The 11,544-nt window shown below is 40.7% G+C and overlaps 1 protein-coding gene across 1 annotated transcript; it reads left to right on the top strand.

The window, feature by feature from the left end:
• Positions 1-464: 464 nt before the first annotated feature.
• LOC140943720 (uncharacterized) lies at positions 465-4,856 on the top strand. The gene is made up of 3 exons (XM_073392832.1): positions 465-688; positions 2,453-2,852; positions 4,585-4,856. The coding sequence occupies exons 2-3, from the start codon at positions 2,518-2,520 to the stop codon at positions 4,793-4,795; spliced, it is 546 nt and encodes a 181-aa protein (XP_073248933.1). The 5' UTR covers positions 465-688; positions 2,453-2,517; the 3' UTR covers positions 4,796-4,856.
• The last annotated feature ends 6,688 nt before the right edge of the window (positions 4,857-11,544 follow it).

Here is an 11,544-nt window from a genome sequence, read left to right as displayed (position 1 = left end):
CTTAATGCAGCATTTTTCGCATGAGTTCTCACAAGCGTGTCTTTTTAGTTTGCTTTAGTACTGGCCCGGTTTTTTTTGCTAGTCGTCCAGACGTATTTAAAGTTGAGACATTTAAGTGGACTGGTCCCAAAACGGCAAGCATAAAAGTAAACGATAGCATTATGAAAAAAAAACCAGAGTTTTTCTGTAAAAAAATATACAACTCTTGCTCTACCGGCCTCTGGACGAGTTGGGCCTAAATGCGTCCCAGTTGATGGCGTCCCGCTTTTATACTAGACGCATTTAGCGTCTGGAACGTTAAAGTGGTCTGTTAAATTAAAGAATTTAATTTAAATTAAAAGAAGGCGTTTAAGTCGTCATAAGTTAAATGCGTCTGTCTTACTTACCGTTCTTTAGTCTGCTACACAGCCGTTTTTAGTGTCGTCACGCAACGCTCCTCCTCCCCTCCTCCGTTGCGTGACGACTCTAAAAACGGCTGTGTAGCAGACTAACCTTCTTATACTAGACGTCAAAGTCGTCCTAAGACGAGTTTAACGTCTCTAGCAGCATAAAAACGGCATTCGTTTGCTTTGTTTGCCGCAACAGATACTGTTCTTGAGAGGTGGGAATGGAGAAAGAAGACTTCAGAGAGATCTCATACGAGGAAGAGCTGCAAAGAGCCAATGGTTTAAGGAAGACCTTGAGAAAGGTAAGCGAAAGTGATAGAACACAAAATAAGGAAAATCTGTCGAACAAAGAGTTTGAAAGAAGGCAAAGCAAAATTGATTCGGCTTTCTTTAGGGCAGTCCACACTTGTGCGGGAACCAGTGCCTGAGTAACGGCAAAAAATAGCCTGCGTAGCTGGCGGTATTGTGTAGTACTCGAGTGAGATTTGGCGGCGGAGCTGTTGTAATATAGTCGAGTGAGATTTGACGGCGGAGCCGTCACGAGCGGCGAAACCGCGAGAATTTCAACCGCCTCGTCCTTACTTCCTTCTTTGGAACACGGCTCCGCCGCCAAAACTTTAATCTCGCACCCACACAATACCGCCAGCTACGCAGGCTATAGGCAAAAAAAGTGTAGTGTTCGCACCTTGAGTCCGGCCTTTGAGTACTCCAGCTACTCCATTACACCCTGTTTAAGGCCATTTTGAAACGTGAGCTTAGTAGCGTGTACAAAGCAGTGTAGGACTTCCCCAGAACTAACAAAAACGGTGTGCACACAGGGACCCGGTGTCCACTTTTATGCCTAAGTTCTAGAGTAGGTACTTGACTGACTGAAGTGAAGAGCACCGTTCCCGAGCACCAAGTGAGAAAGGTGCCTTTGATTTGCTTCTTGCACGCTATATCCTGCATGTCGATTGTAAGTTTTTGTTAAGTAAAGGCAAGAAAAATACAGAACGATTCTTCGCCGGGAAACAAGAAGCACGTTGAAAACAAAAGTGGAGAACAGTATTCATAAAAATAGCAGAAGAATTTCGAAGCAGATTTCTGTAGAGTAGAGGCCCGGAAATGATCTACATCCCTGAATCGACCCGCAAATAACCCTCACACCGAGGTGTTTCCTGTTTTTTCCGTGCTGCCCCTAAGATGATTCCCAAGTAATTCTTGAAATAAAAACTGAAGTCGGACAATTGAAAGATGGAAAATAAACGAAATCAGTAATTTAAAGTTTCGAGATCCTTTCCACTTATCTTACATGGACATCTTCAATTACATTTCCAAGATTTTAAAAAATGTTAGACGCGTAAATCAAACGTATTATTCATGACTATGAAATGATGAATCAAATTGGAACAAAATAAAACTTAAAATAGCACTTAGGGGATAAAGTTAACACTAACTGGAGAGGAAACAACGTAAAGCAAGAACTCTGCGTATAAAATACAGGAAACCGACTCGGTACTGACGTTTTCCACTCTTTTTCCTTGATACGTGTATCACAAAGGTTACATTCCTCGCTGTAATAAGCTGTAAAAATGTCGTCGTCCTCCGGTCGCGAAACAGGACACCATATTGACTCCCGTTTTAAAAGGATACTACATACGAGTTACGGGAGCCAATCAAAACGCGCGAAAATTAAAATTGCTATTCACTGATTGTCTTCCGCTCTCCTCATCCAAGGAGGGATAATGCGTGCGCAAGAGATGGATACCGATTTTGGGAATGGGGTTACCTGAGTCATACCTAAGACACGGGGATACCCAAATCACTCTGACAGTGCTCTGATTGGCAGAGAGGTGTGTGCGTGTGTACGTTGTGACGTCAAGATCTTTAGCTATCTTTTGCAGTCTGCAGCTTGTATTCACGCAATCACGATTCAAAAAAGCTAAAAAAGGAAACGCTTTGAGCTAAAAACTTGACTTTCCTTACCTTCAATAAAAATCCATAGTTTGCTAAATCCTTTCTTTAAAACATAATGGTAAGAATGAAGGCCAATCGTTTTTACACTAAACGTTTTTTTTTTCTTGAAGGTGGATGGAGTGAAGGTCTCCACACCCCAGGAGTCTCTACGTTCTGGTTCAAAACATTCCCAGATATGAAAGTGCCGATAAAAGCCCTCTTCACGATGGAAATTCCAGTGCCAGCAGAGAAAGTGGTAGAAATCCTTGCCCCTGCCAATGTGAAGTACCAAAGAGAATGGAATGCAGCTTTCCCGGTTAACGAACTCATTGAAAACTATATCGAACAGGAAGGAGGTGGAAGCTTATTGTATACCGTACTCAAGCTTTCTTGGCCTCTTACTAATCGAGCCTACCTCGTTTTCATTCCACCCAGTAAAGAAGTTGATTGGTATGGCAAAAAAGCGTTCCTTCTGCTTCAGAAAAATGCGTGGCATCATTCAAAACCTCCAGGCGCTGACGGGTTTGTCAGGTAATAAGATGAGTAGACACTTATTTTTGTCAGAGACTAAGCACAGCGAGAGAAACACTAGCACATATGGGTAAAAGCCTTCCGCGTGACCCATCTCTTCAAGCTGGAAACGTTTTCAATCTCCTGAATCACGTTCGACTGAGATCGGTTTAACTCGGCGCTTAGTCTCTGAGGAAACGAGGTCGGAATGTTTAGTCGTATTTGCTAAACATGAAAGAGGATGACATGAGCTGAAAGAGAAAGTTACACTCTCTAAGTCCGGAAAATAGTTTTCCTTATATCGGTACCTTTCGTTAGCTCGGTTGAAGGACGGCCGCGAGTTTATGAATTAAAGTGCATTGCGTTGTATTCAGTCGCCGGTGTGGTGTGCATTCTCTTGTATGGGACCCATTCTCGGAAAACAAGTAGAACGGAATGAGATCTTGAATTTTTAAGCTCAAATCTTTAATGTTCTGAGAAGAAGCTGAACTCTTTCTAAAGCATGCTTGAAGATTTACCGTATCACCATAGAAGAGTTCTATAATACAGCTTAGAATGGATCTTGCAGTACGGGCGATCTTCCAGCGCAAAATGAAGTCAAAAGATACGTGTTGCAAGCTTTTTCAGGAAGCAGCACCCATAACCATCAGCGACAAATAGAATCAGAAATAAAAGTTACCAAGACAGAATACACGAGAGCAATAGACCAATTTCCATAAATTAAAATTCATACTTGGCAACTAGGGCTTAGGAGATCGAACTGAAACAAAAAAAAAACGTCTTATTCATTGCCGAAGCCAAGATTGATTCTTTTGTCTTATTGTCCTTAGCCTTGAAGTCAAGTTTGAACTTTAGTACATCAAAATTGGTTTAATTAGACAGCTTTTAAAAACGCACGCGAAGTTTCGGTTTTGCTCAATCACTGGTCAACAACGTTTAACTCAATCTCAGTTTTCAGGTCCGGTAAATTGTTACCACAAGAATACAGTATTATTTAACGCCATATATCACAATAACTTTATGCCAAGATTATTTAATCAATCAATCAGGTCATTTTCAGAACGAGGCTAAGTGCAATACCTTTCTTGTGAAAATGAATTTGATTTGCACGAGACTGAAAAATCATTTTCATAGTCAATGGCTCTTCACTTAGCCTCGCTTTGTAACAGAGGCTTGGGCAAACTAGGAAAAGGCCTATTGCCTGCAAATCATTTTATTGAAAGTAATATTCAGGCTTGGTTTGTCGTGCCCTTCATCATTAGAGAGATCGAGGGAACAATGGCCCACGTTCGATATATTAAAATTCTAACATGACTCCGAGGCTTTAGGGTCAAAATTGCAAATTTTTCACGACTCCATTGTCTCGCAATTCCCAGAAGAGATTCAGACTCGTACCCAGTCGCTATTTAAGGGTTTTTTGGGGTGAGAGAAGATTGGGAATTAGGTTGAGGCGCGCGCGGGGTCTCATGGGAAGGGAAGAAAGAAACCCCGCATGCGCCTTGACCTACTCCCCAATCTTCTCTCACCCCAAAAAACACTTAAATAGCGACTGGGTACGAGTCTGGAAGAGACTTGAGCACAAGGAAAACTAAACCAAATATAGAAGAATGACCAGAAAGCCTCGTAGTGACGTTAGAATTTTAATATATCGAACGTGGGCTATTAAGACAATCCAAAGTTTAGTAAAAACTGCTCCAACCTAGCAGTTTTGGCTTAACTTATTTGTTTTGTTTGTTTGATTTTTAACTCATAGGGCAACAAATGGAGGAAACTTCTCTTTGATCATCCCTGACGAGGAAAATCCATCTGGTGCATGCAAGATGTTCATGTTGCGAAATAATAATTATAATGGTTGCTTACCCAATAAGGGAATCCAGTTCCTCATAGCAAAAACCCTTCCTCCTAAATTTAATCTCTGGAGAGAAGGGATTATTGATGCCTACAAAAGGTTCTTTAGTGATTAGTGAAAAGATCTGAACTTTCTGTAACCTGAGTATAAAGCCCTCCTTGTTGGGGGGGGGGGGGGGGAGGAAAGGAGGGAGAGGCGAGTGAGGATTAGTGTTAGGCCTAGGGCTAGGGTCAGAACGTAACTCCTCTTAATTTTCCAAGAAAAGAAAGTCCGATACTCAGGTTAAACTTTGTGAGGGACAATCGTTACCGCTGAAGCTGTAATAGCGCTAATAAAATGTGACCAAAAATGAACATTACCAATTTCATCCAGTGGCTATTGGCGTTATTGCTGTTGTTTATTTAACACATGTGCAACTTCGTTCCCAAGATCTTTTGCAATGCACTGAGTAACCACGCAATCTAGCACGGTTTTGGAAAAAAATTAAAAACTTAACTTGATTACCCTTGTCTTTCTTTGTAAACATGCTGCAACAAAGTTTTTTCCTTTAAATGTTAGACTATTATATGGGCGAAAAAAAAATCGATAGTTTGCTAATATCTTTCTGCAACTACTACTACTACCACTACTACTGCAACTGCTGCTGCTACTACTACTACTACTACTACTACTACTACTACTACTACTACTACTACTACTACTACTACTACTACTACTAGTACTACTACTACTACTAGTACTACTACTACTACTAGTACTACTACTACTACTAGTACTACTACTACTACTACTACTACTACTACTACTACTACTACTACTAGTACTACTACTACTACTACTACTACTAGTACTACTACTACTACTAGTACTACTACTACTACTACTACTACTACTACTACTAGTACTACTACTACTAGTACTACTACTACTACTAGTACTACTACTACTACTAGTACTACTACTACTACTAGTACTACTACTACTACTACTAGTACTACTACTACTACTACTACTACTAGTACTACTACTACTAGTACTACTACTACTAGTACTACTACTACTACTAGTACTACTACTACTACTAGTACTACTACTACTACTACTACTACTACTACTACTACTAGTACTACTACTACTAGTACTACTACTACTACTACTACTACTACTACTAGTACTACTACTACTAGTACTACTACTACTACTAGTACTACTACTACTACTACTACTACTACTACTACTACTTCTACTTCTACTACTACTACTACTACTACTACTACTACTACTACTACTACTACTGCTACTGCTACTGCTACTGCTACTGCTACTGCTACTGCTACTGCTACTGCTACTGCTACTGCTACTGCTACTGCTACTACTACTACTACTACTACTACTACTACTACTACTAGGTGATTTCACTAGCGTGATGCAAACTGTCATGGCGGAATCCTACTACATGGCCACGTCTCCTGTCTCGACTTAGGGCCTGTTTACATGGAGGTGGGGGACCCCAGATAGGTGAGGTAACATGTGACGGGTCACCCCACCTATCATGTAAACGTGATCGAAACGAAATGATAGACTATGTGGACAAGTGGGTTACCCACCAAAGCGGGTTACCTCACCTACCTGGGGTCCCCCACCTCCATGTCAACAGGCCCATAATCTAATCAGTCGACACAAAAACAGTTCCCTCGGCGACGTTCGAGTTCGCACCAGTAAAAAATGAGCAAGCGTACAAGGCACTATGTTTACTGGGAAATAGCAAGGCGACAGGTGAGGATGGTATTCCTGTTAAGGCTTTAAAGATTGCTTCTGAATGCATGGCACTCAGCATTGCTTACTTGAATATGTAATGATTCATTTCGTCTTGTAGTATTTTCCTCCCCCTTGGAGGATCGCGCGTGTTAGATCGTTATTCAAGGGTGCCGGAAATGCGTCTGTGACAGCCCATATTGCCATGTCTTTCAAAAGTTCTGGAAAGCTTCGCCAACTCTCAGCTCAGGGAATATGTTGTTCAAGCAAGGTTTAGGAGTGAAAAGTAGTTCTGCCAACAAAAAATTTTCTACCTGTAATGTTATCCTGATTCATGCAGTTGATAAGTAGAAATTGACAACAAATGTGTATCTGTGGCTGTCTTTTTAGATCACGTCATCCTATAAATACTTGGGTGTAAACTTGGACTCATCCTTAAATCTTGAATCACATTTTGACAAAATGTATAAAAGAACAGCTGAAGGATTTAATTTACTCAGGAGAATCCGACCTTTAATCGACAAGAGCAGTGCTGAGAAAATCTACAAAGCAATGATTCAACCTGTTTTTACGTATTGTGGAACCTTGGGTCTCTGTTGGTCACGTTCCTCTAAAAGTCGAATTGAAAGCATTGAACGTCAAAGTCAGCAATTGTTGGTGGAAATTATCAAGTCCAGACAGTGGAGAGTTTAATAAAGACTCAGTCCTTCCAGCTTGTGTTTGATTGTCTTCAGGATAACGTCTGTACCCCTTTTAAAGGATATTTTACAAAAATTGAACACAACATTAACACTAGAAACAATGGGTGTTCACTAAAACTTCCCAAAGCCAAATTAGAATTTGGACAGAAAAGTTTTGCCTTTCAAGGGGCTTTAGTTTACAATACTTTACCTCGGCATGTAAGAAATTTAAATTCTAGGTGTCTTTTTTAGAGTAATTTAAAAGAGTTTTTCAATAGTATTCCATAATTCACAACTCTTTTCAATTTTATAAGTCAATAGTTTTTGCAAAGTTTGATTTTTGAATCTTAGATTTCTTACTGTTATTTTATTTTCAACTTTCGGTTTTATTGTCTATTTTTTATTTATCTATTATTTAGTTACAGGACCCTTTTGATAACAATTCTTTTTAATGGAACTGATAAGTTATCCTGTATAAATATTCGCGTTATTATTATTATTGTTGTTATTATTATCTGCGGAAGGGATCTGAAATATTACTATCCAAGTTGGAAATGGCTTGCATAACAGGGACAGCGCATCGCTGGTTCGAGAAGCAATTTGTAAGCAATTTGTTTTATGAGTTAAGAGTCAGACACTGTGAGCCTAAAATATAGAGTACCACTAGGCCTTGTTCTCGGACCTTTTTTCTTTCCATTATCACGGCTTGCAAACAGCTGTGGAGCAATGTCATTGTATGCTTTACGCTGACGATACTGAAATACATTAAAGCAACGCATATGTTATTTATTTATCTATTTATTTATTTATTTATTTACCCGCTTTTCTGGACACAGGCCTGCCCAGAGGGAATGTTTACGAACGAGACTCAAGTCCCACGCAAGGTGCCATCCCTACCCAATCCCACAACGGTTCGCCACACCACCGGGGTCTATGACCCCTATTTTTTTCGAATAGTGATGTGGGTTCTCTTACGTCCACAACAACAAATCAGTGAAAGTGCTGTGAGACGGGACCTACGGTTTTTCGTCCTTATCCGAGAAGGCTAGAAAGTCTAACCATTTGCAGATATCATTACAGAGGCAGCACTTTCTTCTCAGTTATTTAAAGACCCTGAGTGTTGGTCCGGCCGGGATTTGAACCCGCGACCTCCCGCTCGGCAGACCGGTGCTCTCCCAACTGAGCTAACCAGGCGGCGGGTACTGCTCCTGGAGCAAGGGTGAATAAAAATATCAGTCACTCTAAGGTTATTTGAAAGGTCAATGGCGCTCATCCGGGAATGTCTGAGACGATGAAGATGGGGCCATAAAGTCGCACGATCTTCGTGTTCTATTCCATTGTTTCAACCTAAAATTCAGAGCCTTACACGAGGAAATTATCCCGCTTTTTACCAAAAGCTCTCTAAGATGATGCCCTTTAGGAGACCAGGCAAATAGCAAGCCATGAGATACACATAGTGTATGGAGGTAAGCGGGTGCAAGGAGTGTTAAGTATTATAATATGATTTTTTCCTGGAGGAGGGGGTGGCTGTACACACTCAGGCCACTACATAACCTTGTCGCTGACCATTGCGTGACATAGCATCTCATAATTATGAGAGTGAGAGATAAATTCATTTGAACATTGTACCCTTTTGAAAGACTTTCGTAACAAGAAAAATGAGTTCCATTTTAAAGTTGGGACTGTATAGTAACTTTTCAGTCCTACCATTGTGAATAAAAATAAGCAAGTTAGCCATTCTCCGGGGGGGTACTTTAGGAATTTCTGGGTGGGGATGTGCCGCTGGGACCCTGGAACCCTTAACCTATACCAGAGCTAGTTTAGCTGAATTTTGTTACCCTATACTAGAGTAAACTCCCCAAATCCCCCTTATCCTAGAGTAGCTGTTTCCCTAGTCTAGATAAAATCTTCAACCAACTGATCAGTTTCCTGAAAAATGATACCCTATTCTAGAACCAAACGCTCTGATTTATATACCCTATCCTAGAGTAAACTGCTTGAAAACCATACCCTTCACAGCGGCACATACCTATATAGCCCATATGTGGCAGTACCCCCCCACCCCCCCCACCCCGGAGCCATTCTAAGCAGGAAAGGATTAGCGTTATTTTCACGCACCTCTCCCCCAATCCTTCTGCCCCCCAAATATAGTGTGACAGTATAACGTGACTAATTTGACCTAACCGGAAATTTCAAAAATTGTTGTTGTTCTACGGGTCATAAAACGCTGTTAACAAGCAGTACATTTCTCAATTCCGGTTATTAAAACTAATAAAGCAAATTAAATTTAAGTTTTGTTTTTGTCTGATATTGCATTTAAATCCTTTCTAACTGTCCTAGTGAATATATATATATAATTTTTTTTTGACGTGTTGATCTACAATAAGCACATTCCCCGGGACATTCGTTTCCTGTAAGGAATGTCGACTTTGCACAACACTTAATGCAAGAATCGCAATAAGATAAAAAGAGACATTGGCCGTCACATTTTAAACGGTTTAAACCTCAACATAAAGCGAAGAGAAACCTCGAAAGCAACCAATCCTAATATTGAAAAAGGCACTAAAAGAGTGCCAATGATAGCTTGAGAGACGTCCTTATTCAATGGATACACACTCACAGCTAGCTAGCTATTGTAGCTACACACAGAGAGAGATTTGTAATCACGTTTTCGAAGGGAAAAACCTCATTAAAAAGTTTAAACTTCAACAAAAAGTGAAGAAAAACCCCAAAAGGTACCCATCGTAGCATCTTTTGAAGGAGATGATGAAAAAGCACAATACGCTAGCTTCAAAGACATGTTTACTTAATGGCTACCTTCGCTTAACACTAATTATCATTACCAAGTTAATAATTGATTGTGTTTATGCACTTATCAGCGGCCATCCGGGCAGGGGTGACCCCGGGGAACTCCCGGTCATTTGCACAAAGACGTTTACAAATCCCCCTCTACCCAAAACCAAGATTGTTTAAGAAAACGCTACTAACGCCCCTCCCCCTGGGGGGAAAGAAGTGTGCTCCGCCAAGTCAAAAGATGCAATATTTCAAAAGAGTTCTATTTGTCATAATTAATTTTCTATCTGCTACAATTCATACATATAAGAGTTAATTTAAAATAAGCAGAGAAAGCTATTCCACTTGTTTTCTACATATGAGGTTCCGCTTACCTTTTAAGTCATGGAATGGGAAAGGAGAGAATATTCTTGTTCGGCCTGGTAAAGGAAGAACTAGGATTCCTTGAATGTATTTTGAAATGCTTTATATTATAAATATTTATAGATATTTACAAATCCCGCAGATCTTCCCCCGGGGATCTTGCTACAAAAGTGCAAAAGCAATCCAATCTCCCCATCCCGGACTCAAAATTATCGAACAAAGTTGACAAATTCCGCGTCATGCCCGCGTATGTCCCCCAGGTAACCCCCCCCCCCCCCCCCGTATGGTGGCTGATAAGTGCATTATCATCATGACAACGAAAATTCCCGTTTGAGTACTCCCTTACATTTGCCTAATAGGTATTGATATGAAATAAGATCTAGAGTCAGGATTTAGAGAGCCGGACGGCACACCCCACTACGAATTCCCAGGAATTGCCCCCGGATTGCTCAGTTAATAATTGATAGCGTTCATTTTCTGAACTAAAAATCCCGGTGGGTACTTCCTCACATAGATTGCAGAGGTCAAGGCTCCAGGGGTACTCTACAAATGTCTATACGGGGAGGCTCCGCCCCGAGGTCCAACCCCTTGCCCTTTTAAATACCATTTTTCACGAAAATAGGTACCCCTTTTGAAACCTTCTATTGACAAATGTTACTCCTTTCACATACCTAGTTTAGAACTTTGCATCCCTTTTAACTGCTGTAAATGCACCGTCTTTTAAATAGGAATCAATCACAAAAGTAAAACGTTTTCTCGACTTTTTAAAGCCATAAAAATCATCTGTTAGCCCTTCTGGGCCCTTTCACAGACCCAAATAACAGATGTCCCTACCCTTTTATATACTTCAAATAGTGAAATCCCTACCCTTTCAAATACCTGAAGCCTGAGAAAGGTACCCCTTTTGGGCGGGGCCTCCCCCTATAGGCCATCATAGGGAGTACCTCCCCCCCGGAGGTCAAGGCCTTACTCAATATGATCTCAGTAACTGCCTTCATCAGTGATATTATTCACCTTCGCAGTTCGGAATGCATTGCTATTTCATTTAGCCTCAAAAAATACCACAGCATCTTGTATATTTTAAACAGTAATTATATTTGGCTAAACCCTTAATACTGAAGTAACTGACAGGTGAAACACTGACTACCCTCAAGTATCAAGTATTCTGAAATGTCATGCGTCTCTTCGCCCCACTCAAGCTGATCAAGCCACCCAAGTGATCAAGCTTTCATAGAAACCTCCGCTCAACTTGATTGAGAGGAGAGTTATAATT

Source organism: Porites lutea, chromosome 7 (assembly GCF_958299795.1).
Source record: "Porites lutea chromosome 7, jaPorLute2.1, whole genome shotgun sequence".
Classification (NCBI taxonomy): domain Eukaryota; kingdom Metazoa; phylum Cnidaria; class Anthozoa; order Scleractinia; family Poritidae; genus Porites; species Porites lutea.
Note: the sequence above shows the minus strand (reverse complement) of the source record. Positions and strands in the feature narration are given on the sequence as shown.